At 40.9% G+C, this 27,202-nt stretch overlaps 1 protein-coding gene across 1 annotated transcript; it reads left to right on the top strand.

Annotated features, from left to right (window-relative positions):
- Positions 1-1,928: 1,928 nt before the first annotated feature.
- Positions 1,929-26,876, top strand: LOC115338669 (hormonally up-regulated neu tumor-associated kinase homolog A-like). The gene is made up of 9 exons (XM_030007404.1): positions 1,929-2,347; positions 3,302-3,594; positions 8,040-8,095; positions 9,210-9,348; positions 13,798-13,925; positions 16,110-16,245; positions 17,800-17,977; positions 24,543-24,762; positions 25,680-26,876. Exons 1-9 carry the CDS (start codon positions 2,096-2,098, stop codon positions 26,414-26,416), a joined length of 2,139 nt encoding a protein of 712 aa, XP_029863264.1. The 5' UTR covers positions 1,929-2,095; the 3' UTR covers positions 26,417-26,876.
- The last annotated feature ends 326 nt before the right edge of the window (positions 26,877-27,202 follow it).

Raw genomic sequence — 27,202 nt, 5'->3', positions numbered from 1 at the left:
TTTCACATTGCAGTGCAGCACATCACAGAACAGCTGTATCACAGAGCAGAAATACTACTAGCGCTGGTGGACGGTTCCCTTCTCATCCAGGATTTCAGCTTCATTTGGCTTGTGGTCAGTAGTCGTGGACTCCCTAACACAGAGATGGACTCTTTTTTGCTCCTTCTGCCTTGCCTCCCTTTTTTTAATCCTCCACTGTGCCAAAAAAAATTACTTTGAAAGGTATTTGGAAGCTTTTTGACTTCAACATTTTTCAAGGTGTCAGGCTGGGACTTTCCCCAAAAATAGCAATAGTTAACTTAGCTAGCTATCATGTTTTAAATGTTTGTTATATTTTTAAAGAGGTTTTTTCCTTTCTTCTGAAATGTGCCAGAAATATGGGGTTTCTGTTCCATACAGTGGTTCCCCTCACTTTTATTTTCTTGGTATTAGTGGGAAAGTCAATGAACAGTGTCTTAGGAAGACAGGAAGGAGGCAGAGCAAATAGTATGCACAAATCAGGGAGAATTTCCTTGTTCTTCTCTCAGAAAATCATGTCTGCTTTGTTTCTGGCTTTCTGTAAGGAACAGAAAAAAGCCACTTAAGTTAGCAAATGAGGTTCCATTTCAGCTGGGGCAACTGATATAGCTCAAAGCATGTCAACTGAGTATGTTATGAAGAGAAAACCTGCTCAGCTTAGTGGGACTTTATCTTTTACTTAGACACTAAATGGCAAGGGGTTGCGCTGTGCCTGCAAGCAGCTGCATGCAGATGGCAATGCATTGAACTCGCCTGCAAGAGTTTGAACTGTAAAGTGTACAGTAAATAATTCTGGATTTTAAACACTTTTTAAAAAATTCCTTCTCATTTTCACTCATCCTGGGAAATTTTTGCCCTTCATGAGCTTCACAAGTCAAATCAGGCAAGCAGGACACCACTTATTGTTCAACTCCAAGTGATGAAGGGTGGAGAAGGGAAGGGCTATGAGTCCCTAAGATTTCACTGTTGTCAGTGGAGAGAGATGGCAACTCCCGGCTCAAATTGCAGGTATGCAAAAGTGCTCTCTGGAAAGGCTCTTTTCTCTCTCTTTGACTTTGGAAGGAACCCAGGTAATGAAGACAGATATAGATAGACAACAGCTGTAGAAAAAAACCCTTTTCTTTTCTTTTCTTTTCTTTTCTTTTCTTTTCTTTTCTTTTCTTTTCTTTTCTTTTCTTTTCTTTCTTTAGGGGGGAGGGGCAAGACAGGGAAGGGAAGGGAAGGGGGAAGGGATGGCAGGGAATGTTCCTTGACTTTCCTTTCCTGTTTCCTTTCCTTTCCTTTCCTTTCCTTTCCTTTCCTTTCCTTTCCTTTCCTTTCCTTTCCTTTCCTTTCCTTTCCTTTCCTTTCCTTTCCTTTCCTTTCTTCCTTTCTCCCCTGCCCTGCCCTGCCCTTCTGTTGCTGTAAGGAGGAAAACACGCGCGCACACGCGCTCTCTCTCTCTCTCTGTGTCCCCACCACTACATTTTACAGAACAGGAACCAAGTCCCAGGAAATGCAAGGTACTTCTGCAAGACCTAGAGTCAGGCCAGGACCCTGGGACTTAAATGTGCTACAAGTGCATATATATTTATATGGTTTACACAGCAAATGTGTAACTTCTTGCACAGCATCAAGTACATAACTCAGCTTTGCATTCATGCTACCAGGGTGTTTTTAGAATAAACTTGTACCCTTGCACACCAGCAATCTGCACGCCAGGAAAACTGTGGCTCAGTTTAGTTTGGTGCAACTTGCACTGAGCACGTGTTTAGGGAACTATTGTAGGAGGAAGAGAGCTGTATATTCCAGGCTAATGCTGGGATTATGTGTCATCTGACTCGGCAGCTCTGGGGCATTAACTGACATCGCATATCAGGTTAGGTTAATAATCTACCACTTGGTTCTGCTTGAACAGATCTATGTGCTCAGGCTAGAGATCAGTGACAAAACACGGAGTCTCGGAGGGATAGGATTAGTTGCTCTGTGATCAGCAGGATGGCACTTGCACCACAAGATGTACAGACTTAATGCCTGGATCTGCTCTGAATCAGAAGCTACATCTGGAAAGTAGCAATACAAATCTGACTCTCCAGGGATGCCCACAGCAATGAAAGCAGGCTTGGATGACAAAATGACAGATACTGGCAATGTGGATGGGGTATTACCAGAATGGGAGAAAAACTTCAAGGATATAAAAATACCTGCTTGTTTTAACAGGATGCCCCAAGAGACTGGGAAGACTTTCGCTCACTCCAAACAAGTTGGGAATTACCTAGTAGGCAAAATGATCAACAAGGGCTCCTTTGCCAAGGTGATGGAGGGGCTGCACATCCCCACGGGGGAGAAGGTAAGCTCCTAATGAGAGGGTATCATGAACTAGGAATTGCAAGTAACCTCACACTAATTTATGTCAGAGAATTTCAGACCATTTAATCCACAAACCACAACCTACTCAGTGAATTATCCTCTGAACCTTATCCTCATAAATTAACCTCATAAATTGAGTTTATTGCTTACGTATAATCAGTCACATGTGTGAATATGTATTGAGTGCAACTGTTTTCACAATTATAAAACAATATAGACAACAAAGATATCCTCCTGCTGAAAGAGAACAGGATGATGGCATAAGGGCAATTTCAAATCTGCTTTCCCTGATAATCCTCATTGAGTAATTAGTGCCGCGCATCTGACCTTTAAAGCTATGGGCAACACTTATTGAAAAGCCAGCCACTCCAACAGCAATCATTTATCTGCCAGGACACAGATAACATCTGTTATCTCTAGCTCAGTTGGGCTAAAATAACGTAGCACTAGACGTAACTGTGGAAAGGTGGATTACTATCAAGTGGCTTTTGATTTTTACTTTTTTTGTGGCTTCAGTAGCTTCACTGGCTGACTAGCTTCCCAAACTGCAAAGAGTTTAATCCCAGCCCATTATAGCCAGCATCTTGAGTAGCTTTTAGACCAAGTCAGAAGGGAACATGTGATAAAAAAGATGTGGTACAGTACAGATGCAGTTACCAGTCAAGCATGTAGGGATTTTTTGCATTTGAGAACATTTCATATATGCATATTTATTTATGCAGAGGCATAGATATGACAGAATTCAGCTTTCCTGGTTTGGCCTTCAAGAGAAATAAAAAGTGTATTCTTCCATCAGGAATGTCTTGCTCTCTGATACTGATTATCAACGACATGTCAAAAACAGCTTCTCCCATGTCAGCTTACTCCCCATCCTTTTGAAAATTAATCTGGGTTGCAAAGCTTTTTGCCAATTTGCATATATCCTGCAATTTAGGTAGCCATAAAAGTCATTGACAAGAGAAAAGCCAAGCAGGATTCCTACGTTTTAAAAAACATGAAGCGCGAGCCACGGATACACCAGATGATTAAGCACCCCAATGTTGTTCGGCTATATGAGACCTTGGAGACTGACAACTCCTATTACATGGTGATGGAGCTGTGCCATGGCGGGGACCTCCTGGACAGAATTTGTGACAAAAAGAGGCTGGCGGAAAGGGAAGTAAGGAGATACACCAGGCAAATTCTGTCTGCAGTAGAGCACCTGCATTGCCAGGGGATTGTTCACAGGTAAGATGTTTCCCCTCTTCCAAACAACAGTAAGAAATGAAAGTGTGCAAGAGCGTAGAGTGGTCTTCTTCACTGAGAGCATTTCTTTAATTTTCCCTTGTAAAAACAGGGATTGCCAAGACGACTATGTTTCTCAGCCCATCTTAATAAAGCATTTTATTCTCAGTGGTGGTAGAAGATAAGCTGTTACGTACTCCGTGGGGAGTAAAGTAACGAAGTCCAGGGATAAGAGCTGACGAGTGCAACAAATCAATACTTTGCCATGATTATCTTAGAATTAGCTGGTGACAAACATGTATCTAATTCAAATATTTCAGTGTGGCTATGCATGTAAATATTGATTTCATTTGGTTAGCCACAACATATTGAAATAAGCACACATCACTCTGGACAGAAGATTGAGGAATCACAGCTCACTGCCTGCACAGAGGATGTGGTCCTATGGGTCCAGGTCTGTGGCAGGTCGCAGACCTTCCACGCTGGCTTTTGCATTATGGGGACAGATCATGACTTCAGCCACTGCTAGAGGAACCTGAGCAGCCCATGCAAGGAGAGCTGATCTTCTTCCCCCCATCAGGGATCTCGGCACATGTGCCAAGAACAGCAGAATAAGGACTTCCATTTTAGGTGCGACAATAGGCAAGAAGCAGTTTTTCCCACCATTTTGCTGTTTTACTTAGTAATTCATGGTCAATCAGATCCTTAATTTTAAATGGTAAATGCACTCATCAAGAAAGCCCCCAGGACCTAACAAGTAATCCAGTTGACTGTATCGTTACAGCAACCATGAAACAAATAAGCTGTGAATGTGATGGCTCAGCATTTACAAGTGCTTTGTGACTTGAAATGCTTGCAATCCAGCACCTAATTATATTGGATTTGTTAATTAAGAAGGAATGGACAAGAAAGAAACAGTCAGTATCTGACCTAGAGAATTTAAACAAACAAACAAAAAAACCCGCCAGAAAATAAGCCCAAGGGGCTTCACCCATTTAGTCCAGGCTGACTGGACTTTAGACCAGGCAGTCCCTGCCTTGCTGGTTCCCTAACTAATCTATTTTACAGCATTTCTTCAGTGCTTATGATCATAACATTTACGTTCTTCCCATTACAACATTCCTCATGAATTTCTCAAGCCCTCTTCCCTTTTTTTTGTTTGGCAACAACTCTTCCCGGTGAGCAAGGGAGTAGCCTGACTTCTTCCCCTACTTTTATCTTCTTCTGTTGGTAACATTTTGCTGGGAAAGCTTTGCAATAGAGAAGGATTTTGCTGCACACCCCAAGAGTAGTCATGTACGAAGTGGTGTGAGCTCCTCTGGAGACATGCTTTAATATCAAACCTGCGTAACCAAAGGAAAATTCATCCCTGGCACTCAAGTGCCTTTTCATAGGGTTTATGAAGTTGCATGGTCCGGCAGGAGCCCAGCTGCCTTGCTAGGTCATGGGCATAGGTTTGGTGAGCAGTACCTCAACTCGTGACCTGCTGTTAGGTTTGAGATTCAGAGCTGTGGCCTTAACCTCATACCAGAATCAGACTGGAAAGGATCTGGAAGGGCTTCCCTGCTCAGCTCCAGTGATTTATAGCAACTCGCTGCTGAGGTTAAACTGATGAGGATAATTGTGGGTGTATCCTCTTCTGAAAAAAGGGCATCAATGTTTCCAGATAGATGAGCACAGAAACAGGAAAGTTACCTCACAGTCAATCTGATTTTCTCATCTAAGCACTGAGCAAAGCTCAACTCTTTGCATTGCTTTAACATAAGGAAAGGAGGGTTCCCAAACTGCCTATTGGGAACAGCTGCTGCTCCACGGAGACGGTGCTGGTAAAATCACACCAGGTATCATGGTTCATGACATGGATAATTGTGTGCCAATGCCTGGGTCTATGCCCAGGCCCCCTTTATTTTACTAGAATGGAGGTTCCTCGTGATTGCAAGTTTTCATTCCTAAGTGATGAGCTTAGCAATTTGCTAATTTAATTTAGTTTTGCTCAGAAGTGTCTTACAGGCACTCCTGATTTTTAACCCTGGGATATACCTCAGAAAAACAGTATTTTCTATTGTCTTAATAATATACTTGATGAAAAACTGGCTGGTTTTGTAACTATTTTTAGTCCAAACTGATATCACTCATCAGAAATCCTGTGCTACGTTTTGACAGCTATTTTGTTTCTTGAGATTTACTTTTCCTATTCAGCACTAACATCAGCAGTGATTCAACAAATCCTTATGGCTTAAATTAAGGTTGAGTCTACATTTCACAGTAAAGGTAGTACCTTTCTTGTCCACGCAAGATCACCGTTGATTTTGATGCCACAGTTGCCAAAATGATCCAGAAGATGGATCATTGACTCACTTGCCTATTCTCCCAGCACACAGCATTTTACTGTGCCAGATATAAGAAGGCTCAGGCACAAGATCAGGTTCAACAGCTTCACAAGCTAACACTCATCAGCTGAGGTCTGCTAACTATCCCTATGCCTGCTCTAGACATGGCCAAGTGGTGAGGTAATGCATCTGAGCTTAAAAACCTCAAATAAAGACATATAAGCTAAATCACATTACCTTGCAATTGGATTGGGCTAGCGCATGCACACAGTCAGCTACCAACTCCTAAAGCTGGTGTTTGCTAAGTGACAGTAACTTGCTTGTATGTACAGTTCCTAATTTTTCCTGGATATTTTTCCTGGATATTTTCCCTTCTCCCATATATCCTTTTGAATCACTGCTGGACCAAAGACCTGGAGAAGCATCACAAGCTGCCCTCTAGGCACTCTCTCTGAAGTCCCCATGGGAATGAGAAAAAATTCATGATGTTGCTTAAACTTAGAACATTTCTGGGAAAGTTTCCTTTGGAAAAAAAGAACAAGATGTATCTTTGATGCAAGATAACTTCTGACACTATGTAAACTTTAATAGTGACCATTATCAGTTTTTTCAGGCAAGAAAGCATACATTTTTATTAACTGTGTGAGCACTCAGCTCAGCATATAGAAGAGCAGTTGTGGCAATCCAATGTAACATTATTTGACTGTAGTGTAGTGAAAGTCATCAGGGTGCACTGTGGGGTGCTAAATCCGATAGAAATGCCAGATTGGCAGCGGCCTGAAACACAACTAGTTTTAAACCACACAGTTTTAGTGCCCAGGGTTATGTCACAGGGATAGGCTATAAACAAAGTTATCTTAAATCTACCTCCCAGCTTTTGGGCACGGGCTTCTTTGCCACTCCAGAAAACATGCTACTGAAATTAAAACTGATTAAAAAGTTATCATTAAAACCATCTCCACCCCATGTTCAGCCTGCGGCAGCAGAGGCTTTCAAATGCAATGCTGTCCCATCCAGAACCACGGAGATAAAAGGATGCTCCCATAAAACCACCCATCAGGACCACCAGGTACACCTCCAGACTTAATCCCCTGCAGCAACACAGTGCTGTTCGTGCAGCACTGGTCCTCCCAGCCCTTGCTCCTTGCTCCTGTCCTTGTTCCCATCCCTCCTTCTGGTTTGTCGTCCTGTACTCTCCAAGGTCTTTGGGCTGATGGGAGGGAAACCCGTGTACCCAGGGCCTCTTCTGAAACTTGCTCTGTCCCTCCGTGTCCCCCACAGAGCCGAGGAAAGCCCCCAGTGGCACGTGAGAGGCTGTGATGGGAGTCAGCAAAGCATCACGGGCTCCTGGACCGGCTCCCAACACCCAAATTACACTGGCTGAGGATTCCTTCACACTGTGAAAGATCTGAGCTGCCACTTCAGGCGCTCCCCACAGTGGAGCAATATTCTGGCTTCTGGTTTGAATTTGTAAGGATATAAAAGTTCCCACAATAGGAGAGTAAGCACCTGAGCCAGCTAACAGCGATTTTCTGCAGCTCTGAATTACGTCCTCCTGTGGGGGTGGCTGATACTGGTTGACCCTGTTTACATAAACATCACTGTGGAGATGTCTCCACCTTCAGGGTATCTGTTCCCAACCCAGGTTTGGTACATATCCCCTCTTCCGCAAGCAAGGCAAACCTCACTTTCCAGTTCCCTTCTCATCCTTCATATCTCTCAGGCATGATTTACTCACAAAGAAAGCAAAAATAGTCAGCAGTGCTCAGTACTTCAACAAAGACAAAAAAACTCTGGTCCAAGTATGTGTTGTTCTTTGTTACTCAAAAGAAGAAATAAATGCTGTTCACTTTTTGAAAAAAATACATAGGTAGAATGGATGATTCCTAAATGAATGGTCTATTTAAAATATATACTCACAAAATATTCCCTGAAATACAGAAAGTTTCCATTTTCCCAACTGAAAACTTCAGGAAGGAATAAGGATCTTGTTACAATTGTAGGCAGAGCTGTGCAGAACTATTGTTATTATTTCAATTAAACTTTGCTAAAAACTATCTGCAAATGGTTAGCTGGGACATCAAGCATCTCAAAGTTTGCTTTCTGTCTTCATTTCAGGGACCTAAAAATTGAAAATTTTCTTCTTGATGAGAACAACAACATCAAAATTGTTGGTAGGTGCACATTATCTGTGAAGCTTGGTTTCAGCTTTTTATTTTGTGTGGCTTTCAGTGACAGTTTAGCTACTATTTAAACAGCACATTTTATGACTGAGCTTGTGATTATTCAGTAAACATAGTTGAGCTTTTAGAATAAATAGAAGTTATGAAGTATAACTTAACAGCTTGTTTATTTGAGCTTTAACTAAAACATATTTTTAAGAGAACAAGGAAAACAATTTTGCCTATTGTTTTCCCTTGTGTATTGCTGGAGAAGCAAGAAACAATTACAGCTTTTATGTGTAGAAAGCTGTTCCTAGCAGAAGTGATTTGTAGACAAAGAAATAAATCTTCTGGGGTGAAACACAGGTATGGACATATTAGCTTCTGTCAAGTCATTACTCCAACTAGAAACCTCATCATTTGGTATGTGTTAAAAAAAAAAAAAAAGACTGTTTTGGTCACTAACAGAAATCTTGCTAGGGTTGTGAAGCAAACATTTATAAAATGAGGGAATTTGCACCAAGCAGTTAACACAGCTCAGAGAAACATTAATTTTATTCTATGGAAACCGCACAGAAAAATCCCCGCAAGGGAAGCTCACTCTTGGAGACGCCACATGTTTAACCCAGTGTTTCCCAAACTTTTAAAAGCTTAACACCTCTAAGAAAAAAGGCACTAACTCTTCACCCCTGTTTTATAGCCAGCCAGTCCTTTACAATCACACCTTTCTCTTCCCTCCCCCTTGCACACATGCACATATACAGAGAAAAAGGCTTAAGTTAGCACATTTTATCCCACATTTAAAACGGGCTAAAGCACACCCAGCTGAGCCGAATGCCGTAGCTGATTAAGCCATGCTAATGCAGCTGTGTAGCTAAGCTCTTGTACTAGCATACAGAAACCAAAATCAACCAAACCAGACCCATGGCTGGGTACTTCACTGTTACTCCTCTGCTAATTCATGGCACATTTATTTGAACCCAAATTGGTATCCACAGCTGAGACATCAACAGATGCTATAGCTAGCTGCTGTTTTCATCTTTCTCCCATCTTCAGCCAACTGGTAAAGTTAAAATATTTTGAGAAGAGACTAAAACTTCTTTGCCTTTGTTTTTGTGACTGTCAGATTTTGGACTGAGCAATACTGCAAAGTTCAAGGATCTATCCCAGGAGCTGTTACACACCCAGTGTGGAAGCCCAGCTTATGCTGCCCCAGAACTCCTTGCTCATAGGAAATATGGTCCAAAGGTGGATGTCTGGTCCATGTAAGTAGATCTAAAAATATACTTATCAAAACACTCTCAGCACTGAATGGCTTAGACAAGACTGATACAAATGGGTTGGCGGCACTCAGCTTTGCGGCATCAACAGCAAAAGCAGAGATATATCAGAGAAGGGTTGCCAGAAAAAAAACCCAAACAAACCTTATGGGTGTGAAAAAAGTATCTTGAAATGTGTATCCATTGCAAAACACTGGACAAAAAACCGAATGAGCAATACACGTGCCATTCTGGAGAAACCGTGTGGCAAGGGAAGTCAGCAGAAGGTAGGGTATCTGGACCTAGGAGCCTGTTCTGAAAAGACAGAGAAAGAACTTGTATGTACCAACCCCCTCAGGTGAAACCCCCACCTCCTGTCCTGGCACACAAGTTCAGCTGATATCTGAGTAACTTCTGTCAAAATCAGAAGCCCTGGAAGCCCTGGACTGACAAATGGGCATTTTATGTCTAAGGCATATTTTGCCAAAAGAAGAAATCTAAACAGAAAAGTTGAATCTCAGGGACACACAGACCAAAGATGTGGCTATAGCAGAGCTATGAGACCTTCATCGATACCTTAGTGAGGCCCTTTATATCAGATTATCATAAAAAGGTGGAGTTATTTACTTCATAGGTGGCACAAACCTGAATGTACTTCATTTTCCTTGTTCATTACATCTACAGGATGTATCTCTTATAATAACGAAGAATGCAAAAGGTGCCATCAGAAGAGTAATTTTTCACATAAATTATCTCAGACTTTTCAAATGCATCTGTGGTTCTAGCAGCCAAGTTGTGGGTTTTTCACTTTTTTGACAGTTTTGCTAGGTGGAGCTGGGAAAATGATAGTATATTAAGTCAATTTTTTTATCCTTTGATCTTCATGGATGTGGATAGAAGAGTGGCTCTCCATGTCCATCATTCGTCCAAAGGCAATTCATGTTTATCTATATGTATATATATATATGTGCCCACGTATCAGCTTCTCCTCAACTGTTTTGATAGTAACCATGTGCCCAGGTCTGAGTGTTCCACCTAGAACACATTTTTTAAGGACATTTCTAGCAGGTATGATAGATGAGCATAGAAGATGAGCATGAGTAATATAGACTAAGCCAAATCTTCACCTAGAGCATTAAGATTAAAACACCCTGTGGCTGGTCAAACACACCTTTGTCCAGACTCCTCCCACCTATTTACAATTATAACCATAATTCCTTGCAGTATCTGAACTAACAAGTGGTAGGGTAAAAATCCAGCTATTGAAGCCGGTGATAAAAGCCTGTGGATTTCAAACAGCTCACAAGGCTTGTAAGAGTGATCAGACTTTCTGGCTTAGAAGTGCCACCTCCCATCCCACCCCACAACCATATTATCTAAAGGATCTTAATGTTATGCTTCTGCTCAGCACACAATGCTAATTTGATCCAAATCCAAACCACCTCATTCAGGACACCTGACAGAAGGAATGGGAGGCCTGGACATACAGAGCTGCTCTGGACTGGGATGTCCCACTTGCTTGTCCATCTGTGAGAATATGGAGTCTCCTTGAGGAGTTCTCAGCAGTCTTAACTAAACTGTGTATTCACAGAGGACAAAGTGTTTTAGTTTGCTCTACAGTGTTGCTGGTACCTACATATAGGCATCTGATTCAGATGTCTAAAATAGAAGCTTAGCATTCCTCTATGCTCAGAAGAGAAAGAGCATTTATATACACATAAATATATAATGTACATTATTCCTCTCAAGACCTGCTTCTGGCAGGCATACTATATATTAGGGTTTTGACCTAACTATGATTCTTATACCTCAGCTTCCTCCAAACTTACAGGGTATGAATGGTACACAAAGTTAAGGATGAAGGGCCAAATTCTACCAAATAACTTCAGTGTAAGTCTGGATTTCAAGAGTGCTACTCTGAATTTATGTAGACATAACACAGATGAATCAGGTCTAGAGGATGCTGTCAGCACTTAAATAGGGTAATACTTATTTCACATTTCAGATATCTGAATGTGGGCAAAGCAGTAACCTTAGAACCATTTACTGAGCTCACTCTGTTAATAAACATCACATAACAGGTCAAGGGCTATATAAAACTTACATATGGCCCTTGGTGTTTAACATCTGCATCTTAGGCATAAAACATATTTACAATTTAAATCTGAATTGTTCACATTATCATAGTGGAAAAGGGAATTCTGATGGACTAAAATTTTAATTAGAAAGATAAGTTACTTCTATTGTCACAAAATACATAAAGGATTACCGATTGACTGGACTCTGGAATCAAAAGATTTCAGTATAGTGCAGAAATACTGATTTTATGCAGCAGGACTGAGGAGTAATTACAATGGGAACCAGAAAGCCATATTCAGTCAAAAGCACATTCAGAAAACCAACCAGATTGAACTGCAATACAGCTAAGGCTCCTATGAGGCAACAGCGAACAGCAGTGCCTGTTTTACCTAATCATGACTTTTGTGCAGAAGATTTTAAAGATTCTTCGGAGGACTGGAAAGTGATTAGCTTTTGTGCACCAGCTGAACTGAGGAAACAGCTGCTGTATTCAAACAAATCCAGATAGTTCAGTGGGATAGAGAAGCAGATTGTTATAGCTAATAAACTTTCAAGTTTAACATACCATCAGATTCCAGCTACAATTAACACTAAGTGCATTACTGTTAACTAGCTACAATTTGTGTCTAAGATTTGAAAAGAGATTTTAGGACAGCAGCTCCATCCATTCCCCAAATTCCTGTACCCTGGGGATTTCCCCATCCAGTAGGCTGATGAAAAGAGCTATTGCCAGTTTAAAGCACCAATCATGCATATCATCACCAGCAATTTAAAGTGCATGGTAGTGTTTACAGTGTTGAAAAGAAAAATGTATTTAATGTTGTAATGACATTAGAGATCCATTTGCACTGCATATTACTCCACTCATCAGAGAATATTCAGGGACCCTTCTCTCACTTCAACTCCAGCTCCATTAAATTCACATGCTATTATGTATTATAGAACAACAATCCTTGCTACTTCAGTCAACTCAGTGTTGTTTCATTGCAGTATGTTTCCTTTGTAGCTCTGTACATTTTTACTCAAAGGATTCATCAGGAAAGTTTTCAAAAGCATTACATTCAAGGACTAGATTTACCAGAAGGTTTGGTAAAGTGACAAGCAATTAATCTCACTGAAATTTAGCCATCTAACAACCAGGCATTTGGATTATACCAGGCAGTTAGTGTCCTGTTATTGCCAGTGCAGGAGATAGCTCATCTCCTGAGATACTTAACTGTAGCCTAAAACAGCTGTATAACATAGCTGTGACGAATCTCTCTTGGAATGGCCCATCTCTTTCCATTGATAACTACTGATACCTAGGTTTTAGCTAGTTAAACTGAGGCAACATAAGTCCTAGCTGAGAGTAATAAAATGCATCTATCCATAGGTCACTGGTTCAATTGCAATCCAATGCAACAATTAGAAAAAGGTGCCACCATCTTCTCATGGTTTTTCAATGATGCCATCATATTCTCATAGTTTTTCAACCATCTGAAAACATTAAAAAAATGTTGCAGTTGTGCACACCAAGAGCAGATCCGTTTCACAGATAACATTGTGATCATCTGCACTAATGTACGAACCAGATCAATTAAATTAGAATTGCCTGAATTCCTAAAATGACTGTCTCAACTAAGTTCAACAGAGGAACGGCAAAGGATGGCGAAGGGAAGTGCTGTTGTGGTGGTGTAGCTCAGCTGGAGCAAGGAAGTACCATGGAGAGTGTTCAAGGAAACCTCCCCATTCGCAAACTCAGACAGCTAAGCAAGTTTTCCTTTCCAAACGTTGGTACTTCTCCAAACTGAATGGCAAACCTTCACAAAGTTTGCTGATCACTGCTAGCAGACTGTTAGTCTTTCGCAAGAGTTAAAGTTTTAAGTCTTCAGCCAACAGCAAGCTGTTACCAAACAAATGCCTTCTAGGCATAAGTCACACCTAATTTAGCAATCTGAGCAAAGCAAGAAGAACTGAATTACTATTTGGAACAAGATCTATCACATCAGTCCCAGCTCTGTGTTGTCACTCAGCCTCCAAACCAAAATGCTTTATTCTGATGGGCTGGGTACGCTACACTGACACTCCAGTGAGCTTGTTTTAAAAATAAACAGCAGGTTTCCACTTTCAACACTGCAGGCTTTCCAGTCACTCACTGTACAGTCTATTTTATACACACTTCCCACAACATTCTTTTCTAGAAAAAGTGGCATTTACGTGAAGAAAAAAGGTGCAAGATGTATATTTGGTACAAATTGCTGGTTAGAGGTGATTTGTAACCTCGTTCTTGATACTGAAGGCAAATCTCTGAAACTTGAGTCATAGCTTTGTGGGATTTTTTAACAAATATTTATTAACATTAAATGGAGCTCTGATGTTTGTCTTTTTCTTTGATAGAGGTGTAAGCATGTTTGTTATGCTAACCGGCACATTACCCTTCATGGTGGAACCCTTTAATATCAAGCAACTACATCAAAAGATGTTAATTGGAGAAATCAGCCCTGTTCCGTCAGATATCTCCCCTGGTAAAGCACTCCAAGTTTTATAAAGAATACTGATGTATAAAAGGTCTAACCCATGTAGCAAAGTGAATTTAGCAATAACGTAATCTTCTGGAAAATAAAAGGTACCTTTTCCAGTTGCTTTGTTTGCATTTAGAAATAACTTTTTTGTGCCTTAGGCAAGATATCTTTACCTCAGGCTAGTAGGAAAATAACATTGTTGTCTCTTAAAGAGACCACTATTCTTGGTTCTTATTTACAGGGGGAATAAAATGTACATTGCTTTTACATAAGTGGAGCAGCTGTGCAGTAAATGAGAACACTGTCATGTTTAGTATGTCCCACGCTGTGTGTCATAGCCAGGCATTCTTTCCTGTTTTTCCCAAAAATCAGTTATCAGAACCTTAGATAATTTTTCCTGAAGAGCTTATCTTTTGGCTACAGACAGAACCCACAACACTGAGATAATTAAAGAAATGTGAGGGCTATTTTTGTGAAGAGCTTGTTCATATTTTTCATGAGAAAGAACTGAAATACAACATTTTTCAATGAATCTTACTGACAATCTTTAATGAGGTACAGTCTATGGAGTCTTTTAGGACAACTGGGAAAGATAGTTCTCAAAAGTTCTAGCCTGAATTACAGCCCATAGTTCTAAAACCCAGAAGTCATGTTAGTGTATATACACTCTGGGTTAGCAGTCTGAAATTTACTTCCTCAAAGCTCAAAATTCTGCTGCTTTATAATGACTCCTATACACCTCTGGCTTTAGTCCCTATTTTCTCTCCACCTGGACTAGCAGCTTCTCTGTCGACCATCACAGGCTTGGGCCCCTTCTCACAGCTGTTATCGTGCAGCTTCACTGACCAAGTCAGAAAGCAGAGCAGAATGAGACATGTTTTGCCCAGCTATCTACCAGCATGAGTTCAGATCTCACCATCGTTTTGAGCAGCTTTACTCTGACATTATGCAAGAATGACCCTAGGAACCAAGATTAGCTTCAGCGGCTGCCTGCAGCCAAGTGCTGGGAAGCAGCAGAGAGTTCCAGACTAAGCTAGCTGGATCTAGTCCGGAGTTACAGTATCAAGATAATGTGATGATTCAATTTCTTTTTTCTCCCCCAGTAAATGGTATGAGGATATCTACCATAGCTGTCCAGAATGTTTGTACATTAGTCTCTCATTTATCTTTCTTTGGAGATTGGTTGCCAGATAGCAGCTCCATTTTTCTACAATCCCTCCATAGCTGCAATTATTATATTTCTAATTTTTCTTATTTATGCTATTGTTATAGCTTCTACTAATAAATGCATTATCTCTGCTTTTCTACAAAGCCCACACAGTTAGTGGAAGATTGCGGATAACTCCATTGTTCCCTTGCCCATTGGGAATTTAGTGAGAGAGCAGTAGTAAACAAGCTTTGCATACTTTAGATCTAAGTTCTTCTGAAGGAGATTACAAGTGAAAGGAGCAGTATGTTCCCAGTTTAATGCTCACTTGCCATTTTGCTCATTTCAAAACATCCCCAAGGAATATGGAAGAATTCGGTAGAGTTTTCCCAAGAAGAAAAAAAAGAGAGGGACTTTATGCAGTGTTGGAGCTGAGTGATAGACATATGGGAATGTTTGAACTTTCTCTGTCCCAACTCCAGGAAGCCAAAGTACAACATGTTACCTGAGCACACAGGTCCACCTCCCTCCTTCGATACAGAGAGTTTTATCAATGAGATTAGCTTTTTTGTGTGAGGAACATTAACTCCTGGGTAGTCAGCTGGCACAGAAGTGCTCCTTCTCAGAGCCTTGATCAAATGCTGAGTGAGCACAATGCTGAGATTGCTATTGATGCCGTAGGCTGCATTCACGGGGGTAAATCAAGCAAATTAGGAAGTGAGGTCCAGTGCTGTATCTACAGCAGCAGCTTCCATAGGTCCATAGCATGCCTCCCACCATGGTTTGGCCCATGCTGCCCACCCAGCTCAGGTGTCCTTGGGGGAACAGGGTCACCACACAGGACCACAGCAGTTTCAGAGGAGAGCTGGAGCTGATTTATTCAGCAGTCCAGAGGCAGCCCTAGAGACTGGATTTTAGCTGAGTTTCTTACAATGTGGAGAAGCAGGGCAAGTGCCACATTTCTGAAAAGGGAAATTTTGCACTGCCCAAATAATCAGGTATTACTAGTAAACAAGCTATTTCATCTGAATACTGCACAGGAGCTGTACACTTCATGCAGTCCTTACTTGAGCCTGACCCTGCTAAGAGGCCTGGAGTCAAAGAAGCAATAAAAGACAAATGGTTGAACGAAGGCTTCACCAGGAAAATACTGAATGCTGCTACCTATGAGAACAGGTAACAATTTTCACATCTCTCTTCTAGCTTGGGATTTCAGGATTCAGGATTTGGGGGGGAAGTGTTGGGGGTTTTAGGAATTTTTTTTGTTTGTTTGTTTTTAGAAGATTTTTGTTATCTGCTCAGGGCTGTTCCAAAATGACAGAATTTTACTTCAGAAAACACCACATCAACTTTTCTCACCATGGATAAATTTTATATAAGAGGAAACATCCTCATAGAACTGCTTATATCCATTGTATCGATAATTTTGTTCTCAACATGCCTCACTGGTGCCACTAATTTCTAGACAGTGTGCTTCTAATCCTTTCCTGCAAAACTAGGTCTTGCATGCCCACCTGTGGGAAAGACATTTTTATATTACACTGAAGTTCTTGTTATTCTAATAATTTTTATTCTCACCCATCTTTGTAACTGGCCTTAACTAGTCTCCATTTTTTCTTAGCAAGCTACTTCACAGTTTAAAATGATTATAAAAGTTTGAAATAGATATGTGCAATATGACACTTCACCTAAATATTGCCAACTTTTGAGATGTTATTGATCTTTCATATTGGGAGGCTGCAAAGTATACTTTGCATGTCTTTAAATACCTAATTTCAGTGATGGACCTTCCACATCTTCCTCACAGCTGAAAGTAGCTAGTCATGGGTCAAATATTTTGTGACCAGATCATTCTGCAAAAGTCAATAGTTTACACTAGTTGAAAGAGAGAGTAATTTGGCCTATGTAATCTGCACCATCTGCAATGGTGTCTACAGGACACATGCAGGTTTTCCTGCCACAATCCAGGTGATCCACTGCCAGTCCCAGCCAGGGCTATTAGAAATTTATGCACAATTTGTTCATTTCTCTGAGAATTGCCCACCACTCCTACCTTTGCCCTACTTCCCTCCCCTCAGATGTGTCTGTGCCCATTCATATTGAAGTTTGACAAGTTTGAAAAAATGTCTTAGGAGTCTCAGAATCCAAGGCTGTCATATTTCTAAAATGCCTTTACTAGACTTTACTGCTTACAGAAGCCTGTGACCAAAATAATTATGATTGTAACATAACCAGTTTTATTTCACAATCTGATTTATATAAAAATAAAAATCCTTCTGTACTTTCCTTAGTTCTTTTTTTGTCCTTTGAGATTTTCCTGCCTTTGGGGCTCTTCCTTTCTTCCTACGCACACGCACACACACTATCTCTCTGCTAATCCATTTGAGACTACTGTACTGATAACCAAAATATACACACTTGATTAAAATGAGAAAATGCTGTTTTCCATCTTTTAATTTTTCAAGCTTAATCCTGGTGGGTGTCCTTTCAGAGTAATCAATTATATCAACAATAGGATATTTAGTAATGCAGTAACAGCCTCAGCCCAGCAGTGAAGTTAGCGTAGCCAGACAGAGGATTTTTGCACAACTGTGCATCATAATCTGTCTGTACAATCGACTTAGCCTACTCCAGCTACATCACAAGAAGTGTGTTGTCCACTTACTGTAAATTCAGACATTGTACCTGGATGCATCATTTGTATTTAAATACTTTTTCCTAATTTTTCAGACTTTGCCCCAGTGAGTTGAATCCTGTTGTTTTAAACTACATGACAGAAATTATGGAGTTCAATCTTTCAGAAGTTATCAACATTTTAATAAATAACAGACCCTCTCCTGCCATGGCTTCTTATTGCTTATTGCTGAAGAAACTGCTCAGGTACCAGAAAGACCGCAAAAGAGCCCAGGTAAGATATCATGATCATGACAGGCATAAAGTGCTCCCTGGATTCTTATGAGGAACATCACAACAGCCACACAGCACACGTGCAAAAGGTGGTTGTCCATGGAATGGAGATAACATTCATCAAAAATAGTAGTGAAATTGCAGATCTGGGTGCAGTCTCAGGAAACCTATGTTCTGGCATTCTGAGAGGTGATTATTTTAAGAGATTTTTTCCCCAGAGATAAATATACCCTTTTTTTATGACTAATGAATTTTAAAAATGGGCTGCTGGTTGTAACGGGATTGAGAATTATTTTGCTTTACATAAAAGATTACTTTTCCATTGGGAAAAGGAGCATTAGCATCTCAGTGACCTCGCCATCCCTTCCCTTTCTGACTGTTCCGTGAGGGCCTGATCCAAAGTCTGGGGAAGCGAGTGGGAAGCTGTGAAAGTTGTAAAATCTTTTCCCAGCATCCTTTTTTGTATTTTTACTGCTGTATCTTAGGCTCACACTCCAGCTCTGACTCACTCAGGGACATGGAGTGAGATCAGAGGGGACAAAAGTTTAAAAAATAAATTCAGAAAATTATGGTAATCGCTGGTAAGGCCACAATTAGTTAAAAAGGCTGTAAGCTTTTCTTTTACAACCGTCTCCACTAAGGGGTTCACAGCCCAGTCATAAAAATTTTGCTTCAGGCAGAAACTAGGCAGACAGGAAGCCAAATTCCAGCTTCTAACACACAAGTGCAATGGGAAAAGTCTCAGCTACAAAACAACACACATCAGCGATTAGCCTCCTATTCAAAGCCTTCGCCCTGGAGAAGCTGTATTTTGAGAAGGTCCAGTTGACTCCTCTAGAAATTATTCAGATGAGCTTGAGCAGATCCAGATCTCCATCCCAGCACACAGCCCCAAGGTTGCAACAGCCTGTGCAGTGTTTGCAGGCAGAGCCATAACTCAAAAATATGAGTTGGAGAGTGTATGTGTGTGTGCATGCTTAGGGGGAGGAGGCTGTCCTTCACATATGTGATTTTTTCATATTATAATTTTAAATTGGATCTGCTAAATCATAAGTCACTCAAAAAGAGACATATTGTGAAGGCTATTGACCAGCTTTCTTGAATCTCTGGATGTCAAGCTGATTTACAGCCCCTAGAGATCTAGCCTTCCAGGCAAGTGGTAGTGTTTCACGTCCTCTATGACCTCTTTCAGCATCCTACCCTGGTGGAAGAGGGAAGCGATCATGCGTATAAAGTAAGTTACAAGCTGATTAAGGGGCTGTGTTGCTTCCTGACACTCCTGGCATCCAAAATGCCCTCTTAAGGCAGAGAGTCAAGCTGAATTCAAGCACAGATGCAAAAAATGGCTCCGATTGTAAGGTACTAACACTACAAATTATTGTTCTGAAGTCCTAGAATATATATATTTTCCAGGCAGGCTGGAGGTTTTGGTAGAGCAAGGAGAAAAAGAGGGCAAGTTTAACAAAGGAATGACTGACATTTTCTTTCTCTGTGTTGACATTTTTCCAGTCAAAGGTTTAAACCCAAACTGGTACTGACTCAAAATAACCCAGCCAGCTACCAGCTCAAAACAGTGGTGACTTTCACAGACTGGCTGAGGGTGGCAGGGACCTTTGTGGGTCATCTGGTCCAACCCCCTCACTCAAGCAGGGCCACCTAGAGCTGGTTGCCCAGGACCATACCCAGATGGCTTTTGAACATCTCCAAGGATGGACACTCCACAGCCTCCCTGGGCAACCTGTGACAGTGCTTGGTCACCCTCACAGTAAAAAAGTGTTTCCCGATGCTCAGAGGGAACCTCCCGTGTTTCACTTTGTGCCCACTGCCTCTGGTCCTGTCACTGGGCACCACCGAAAAGAGCCTGGCTCCGTCCTCTTCGCACCCTCTCTTCAGATGTTTGTAAACATTGATGAGATCCCCCTGAGCCTTCCCTTCTCCAGGCTGAACAGTCCCAGCTCTCTCAGCCTTTCCTCATTGGAGAGATGCTCCAGTCCCTTCATCATCTTTGTGGCCCTTGGCCGGACTCTCTCCAGTATGTCCACGTCTCTCTTGTACTGGGAAGCCCAGACCTGGACCCAGCACTCCCGCTGTGGCCTCACCAGCGCTGAGTAGAGGGGCAGCATCACCTCCCTCGACCTGCTGGCAACACTCCTCCTCATGCAGCCCAGGACACCATTCATTCGCCTTCTTTGCAGCAAGGGCACATTGCCAGCTCATGATCAACTCGGTGTCCACCAGGACCCCCAGGTCCTTTTCTGCCAAGCTGCTTTCCAGCTGGGCTGTTCCTCCCCAGGAGCAGGACTTCGCACTTCCCCTTGCTGAACTAAACCTAGCGGGAACATGTTTAGCATGTAAACTGTGTACACACTCTGAGGTCTATTCAGCTGTGTCATATCACAGCTCCCCATTTCTACACCTTCCTTATATCCCTTTCCATGTAGATCCCAGGTGTGCAGTTCTTTCTTCTGCACCACAAAACAATGCCGATCTGCAAATCTTCACAGGTTCAATCTGGGGACTTCTTAAATTTGCATTTAGACAGACAGAATCTCCCTTTGACAGCTTTGCAGGGAAATGACTCGCTTTTAGGAGATCTTTGCCGAGAACCCGAAATACAGGCACAAGCTAAATGCCTAAATTTGGCAGAGTGGATTCTATCATAAATAATACCTTACATATCTGTTACTAAGACATAGAAATTAGGAATTTAGACCAGAACAATTCATACCATCTTTCCACGTTGCTAAAAGTTTGTTGCCTCTTGTTTGTCAGCACAAGATTTGTAAATGTTACCTTTAAACACATAAACACAAAGCCTGCTACTAGTACCATTTAGAGATTATCTGTTATCAGAGAATGTTTATAAAACTCATAGTTTTTTTCCCAGTCACTCTACATTGTTTATTTCTTAATTTTGTCCATCTACTCTCCCTTATATTCTTCTGTATTATGAAAATTAATATTTCTTCCCTGCTAGTAGTTAGGCTCTGCAACTATTTTTAGTTAATAATGATCACTGCTCAGTTGTTTCTTATTCAAGCCTTTTACACAATTAACCTGTGCAATCAGTCCTCCCCAGGAGCTCTTTTAAATCATGACTGTCAATGCTACCACCTTATGTCAGTTTCTCCAATGTTCAATAACATTCGTATTGCCCAGAAAGGTTGGTGTTTGGGCAAAAAGAGGGGAGAGAGAGGGGAAGGCTGGCTAAGAAATCAATTTGGGCGTTCTTACTCAATGCTCTTATTTTTCCAGTATCCTCTGGCCTGTTCTTCAGCAAAAGCTACTTTATGCACATGCTTACACAATGGCAAAACTTAGCCCTAAGCGTATGCAAAGTATATAGGGAAAAGAAAAGAATGCATCTCTTGGATCCCAAGGCGGAGCCCCACACGGGTGGCATGACGTTTTTGGGCAGAGGCAGAGCCAAGAGCAGCCCCCAGCTCCCCTGGAGCCTAGCCCACGCTGCGCTGGCGTGGCTCTTGGAGGAGGCAGCTGGCAGGGCATTATCTTGGGGGGAGGATTCTCTGCTTTGGTCTAAAAGAGGCCAAATTCAACCACCTCTTTGGCAGTCTGCAATGCACTTATCCGACCACCCGGCCACAGAGAGTTGAAACCCAGGAAGAAGCGTAAAGATTAACAGAGTGTGAGGGGGAAATTTCCAACTTTTTCTTCATCTTCTTGTTGAGTTCCTGATAATGTTACTGGAGCTTAATTACAACAGCATGGGTATTTGATATTTGTATTACAAATTATGCCAAGGATATTTCAAAATGCATAGATAGATGTTCTTTCTATTCTGTATAATGCCAACTATTTGCTATTTATTACTAGCAGTGTGTGATCTGTCTTTAAATCACATAATTTCCTTTCAGCTCTCCAGATCTTCCAAATATATGCATCTGCTTTAACTTTAAGTATGTGAATAGTTTCACTGAGCTCAACAAGACAACTTGTGTGCCTAAAATTAAAGCACAAAAATAAGCATTTACATCTAAATGAGTGCAAATTTAGATCTAAATGACCAAAACAAATAAGTAACAACTAACAGTCACAGGCAAAAGGATGTACCCTGAAAACAAGTTGCCATACATTTACATTACTTCTGTCTAGGACCATAAAGGCTATTGCGTATTCTTGTCTGCCTATGAAGAGATATTTACAGACAGCTAATATTTCTAAAGGAGTAAATTTACGGTAAAAAAAATACTCCAGTATTTTTGAGCAAATTAAAAACCTCCCCTCAGTAAATTGGAGAGAAAGTTGGCATCTGGCTCTTCTGAAAATTCTGTCCAAAAAGAACCAAGCATATCAAATATCAACACAAACAAAAAAGTATTTGCATTCATGACAATGCTCATGAATAACACACAATAAAAAAATCCACCAACGCGATCAGCCCAAAACATTGTTTGGAATTCAAACACATATTCACAAACCACTGCGTTCAACTCATTCCAGGCAGCAGACTATGCTATGATCTTTCACACAATACTGAAGAAACATACAATTTCCTGGGGACAAATTTTCAGCAGAACTTCTAATCTACAACTGCAAAAAAGTCTGTGGAAATTATTTTTCATGTACAAAACCCCTGTTTGAAAAACCAGTGCGAGTCATTGTACTTGAAACTCCTTGTATACACAAGTTAACATTTGTACATGCAAATAATAGTTTTGGTGGATGCAAACAGATGTGATTCTCATTTTTCTGGGTGCAATTAGAGAAGTCTGCTGAAAGCTTGACCCTGAAAAAAGCATAAGATCCTTCCCGTGTTCAAATTTGAGCCATAAGTCATTGGATAAACTTAAAACACACCCTGTCCTTTTATGCATCGTAATTTCTCCAAGCAATGTATTTACATTTTATGTGTTCTGTTGTAGAAGAGGGAGCCTTAATGATTACAATTTGCCATCCAGAACTTTATAGCTAGTCCTTGCAGAAAATAGCATTTCTGCCAAAAAGCTTCCTGCCCAGGTGCTTAACCAATTAGCTCTTAAGAGGTCTGGCAGTAAAACCAGTCATGGCAAGTTTTCTGATATACTGTATATAAGGTGACAGCTTGCAAAATGTAAGATGAAAATTTGTTTTCTTAACTAGCAGTGTGTAAAATCCTGGGAGACTATTTGATTGCATAGCCTAAAATGCTTATGACATCTCAAATTCCCAATTGATCGAGTGTGGTTTTAGCAATATGTTGTCAACTTAAACATATTGTGTTTCTTTTTATAAATACTTTAAAAATAATTTCCTTAATTGTGATTGGGTGCTGCAAATATGTACGAAGGACGGAGTAACCCCACAAGTTTGAGGTTTGGGGCCCTTCAACTTTTTCCAAACATTTTTGTTAACTCACAAAATACACGCAAGCTTTCAAAAGTGCCTTTTCTCCACAAATTACACCCACTTTTTATAATGGCATGTTAGATTTAGAACATATTTTTCACAAGGGGGGTAATTTGCAATGCAGAGAATAGAAGAAAACAATGAAAGATAACTATACCATAGTAAAACAAATGAGTTCTCCAATTCTGGAAGCAAGAAGTTTGTATTACGTGGTGATGGCAGTGAAAAGATCAAAACTCACTACACAAAATCCTTGAAGTGGTAGCTGCATAATGACAAAGTGGGTCTGTGAAAAATGATATAGAGAACGTGCAAAAAAGCTTGGTATTGAACTGGAATATCCATGTGGGTAGTCAATACATTTCAGAAATTTCATTTTCAGGAGTGCCAGACCCGAGGGAAGATGGTCTTTGGCAGAAGCAGTACACGGGACTTAGTACCGTAGAAGTGGATTTATTTCACTCTTCAGCCCTTGCATTTTAACAAGGTTTTGATACCTGAAACTCAGTGTGCATGAGGCTACCATAGTGAGGACTCTGAAAACTTGGATCATGGGATAGGCAAGTGTACTACATATGAGAACACACCCCCATGTGCATGTAGGATGCACGTAGGAGTAAGGGTGATGGCACTGCAGCAGGAGGGAGTCCTGGAGCCCATGCTCATGTCAGAAGGCTCAGTCCTGTTACCACAGCTCCATGGAGGTCTTCCTGCTGCAATCCCACTGCAAAACCTTCCCAGGACTGGGCTAGCCCTGTGCTGACTGCCTCTCCTCACAGCAGACAGCAACAGTCCCACAATAATCTTCCTCCTGGATCAGGGGATAGCTCAAAGCATCCTGTAATGTTTTTGCTTTGCAGCATGAGCTCTGTGGTACCCTTGTCTCCCTTAGACATCTATTAGCAGACTTTGTGAGCCATAAGCCTCGAAGGAAGACCTACAGGCTCTCCAGAGGTAGCGTTCTAGTCTCCAGTGGGTTTTCAGGAAAACTTGCTCCCTATGGCCTCTGTGGTAAAAGGCAGGTTCTGCCAGCCCCTGTGCAGCTGGGTTTCAGGAAGAAACTCTGGCATGGGGTCTGCTGAGATGAAAAGTTGGTGTGTGGAATGAAGGCTTGTATGAAAACAAGATTTCCCATTGCCCATGTTATACTGTGATAGCCTTTAAAGTTCAAGATGCTTTTTTGTTCCATACTAATTGAATGCTGTCCAATCATTTTGCAGAGGGAAAATGAAGTAAAAAGCCACAATGTTAACCCTGATAAACATTTGAATGAGGAGTCAGAAATTCAGATTTCCCAGAAGGCTGAAATGGACACTCTGGAAAACCTCAGGAGTTATGGCAATAGGGCATTTCCTTCTGTACTAACCCTGGCAGTGCCAGATGCTATTCAAGAAGATGAGATTGCAATTACATTGGAAAACCAAGAAAACTTGCCAGAAGGTACTGTTGTGAAACATAGTCTTGGCATCTTAGTCTGAAAGGGTACTAGGGTATCTGTCTTGGGGGACAAAAAGGGAACACAATTCCTGAAAATACTATAGAAATATCCTTCTACTTTGTTTTGAAATTACAAGTATTTTGAGCAATTGTTTCCCAGCCCCAAGTTTGGTGATTGATTTAATTTTGATCAGGTGAAAAAATTAGCAGGTGAACACCTGATCCACTTCATACTCTGCAGGTACTGATTACAAATCACAGTTCTGTGTCATTGGGCAGGTTAGCTCCTCTATGAGTCACCCTGGGATGGTACTAGTACATTAAGGCACTTCCAAGAACAGACATTTTTGATTAAAAAAAAGGAAATTATTTACATTCCCAGGATGAATGTGGGCATGGCGCAAGTGTCACAACTTCACTATACTCAAGAAGGGGTTGCACTCACATATATGGCATCATTTTCCGTAGTCTCAAAAATATAGAAGATGCACAGTACTGGAAAAATCAGAGTCCAGATCTGAATTTAGACTTATTTCTGCTCCTAGTCCATAATGCATGCCCACAGCTATTTGCGTATGTGGCATGGTTAAATGAATGTGATATAGCACCAGAAGCATAAATGAATAATAGTCACTAAAATTAAGTCAAGCAACTTTATGCTGAGATGCTCATTTAAGACTGTTCACCCAACCAAAAAAACTGCTGATTGCCTACCTGCAGATTACCATTTGCTTTAAATCCTTGGTGCAAAATTTCTTTCTATGTCAAAATCTACTTTTATTTATGCATTTACAAGTACTGACTTTTTTATTATGGGATTAAGCTGTTTTGATATTAACATGTTATTTTTCTTGAAAATACCATCCCCACAGAAGCTGATCTGATTTATTCTATATTCTATTTAGTTTCCAAATTTGCAGGCAGAGAGTTGGTCCACCTTGGACCTCCTAAGTCACCAAGCAAAAGTGCGCCAAGTGACCCCATTTATCAGCCACTTTTGGACTTTCGGGAGAATGTGAATGATTTTGAAGACTTGACTGAAGACAAAACCCCATGTCTTGATGAGAAATCACCATCCACACCAACAGATAACCAACCTCCATCTTCAAACGTCCAAGCAATGACATGTACAAGCAAAGCACCTCGCAGGTTGCTAATAGAAAACAGAATTATTACCAGAAGTCCTTTGTCTCATCAGGACGTGAGGTTTAAAGATCTTCTGAAGGCAGTAGATGACAATATTCCCATCCCAACACAGTGGCACCTTGATGAAGAGGGCACTGACATCCTCATGATTGACCCTCTCCAGCTGTCACCTTTCCCCAGGCTGCGACAAGCTACCCTGAAAGAAAACCCAGCTAGAAAGATTTCCTGGCTAGGGACATCACAGCAACATACAAATATCTGCCCTCTGGTTTTATGTAAAAGTTCAAAACCACCAGCCTCCCCCATGTCCCAACAGCAAACATATACCATAAGAAGTATGAGGCAGTCTAAAGAAAAGCCAACCCATTTTTTCAACAAGAAAACTAAGAAAAACTTTGTCCAACTCAGACACATACCTAAAACTACAGATCTAAATCTTCCAGTTTTATCTCCACCATATCAAACCAGGTTGGGGAAAAAAGCAGAGATTCTAAGGTTAAATTTTGCATAAATAAAACACGCACAGACCATCAGAAGAAAATAGGATGAAGGGGCAGGAAAGAAATAAAGATGGAGAGAAACAGAGAGCGAGAAACGGAAGGCAGGAGAGAGAAATCCAATCTCAAAATGAGACACCTGCAAACACAAAGAAGAATGATATGATTTAAGCTGCGTATCCTCTGATATTCATCAAACATTGGGCTACAAATTTTGCAGAGCGCACCAAAGATGCAGAAAAACGGATGCCACTATAACAGTACAACATCAAGCATGTTTAGGCAAAAAAGTGGACACTGCAGGCAGAAGATATGATTTTAAATATTTTGTATCAATACATGTTGTCCCAAACTTGTGTCACTTGTACTTACACATTTCATTCAGGAAATAAACCTGGTCAGGCAATTTTCATTAAGCTGTGAGCATAATGCAGAAGGCAAACAAACAGTAACAATGATGGAATAATTGATTTGGGGGGGATTGTTGTAATAAAATAGTCATGGCACTGATCTTTTATTTATTTATTTATTTATTAGTTTTAACTGTGTGTATTCTAATTAATGGAGACTATGCAACCTAACTCCCCTGAAAGGAACAAATTAATACATTTTCCTTGTAAATTTAGCAGCTTAATTAGGACTGCCTATTTGTAACTGTGTGCCTTTGCAACATTTGTCCCTTACTACTGAAAACATGCATTTGCTTTCAGTTTCAGACTGATGCTTCTTAGTTAGATTTTCATAGTACTAAGCTTTGAGCCTGATTCTGTCCTCAAACCAGTTTTATATCACTTTAAATC

Source organism: Aquila chrysaetos, chromosome 2 (genome assembly GCF_900496995.4).
Source record: "Aquila chrysaetos chrysaetos chromosome 2, bAquChr1.4, whole genome shotgun sequence".
Taxonomy (NCBI): Eukaryota; Metazoa; Chordata; class Aves; order Accipitriformes; family Accipitridae; genus Aquila; species Aquila chrysaetos.
This window is presented reverse-complemented; position numbering and strand designations above follow the sequence as displayed.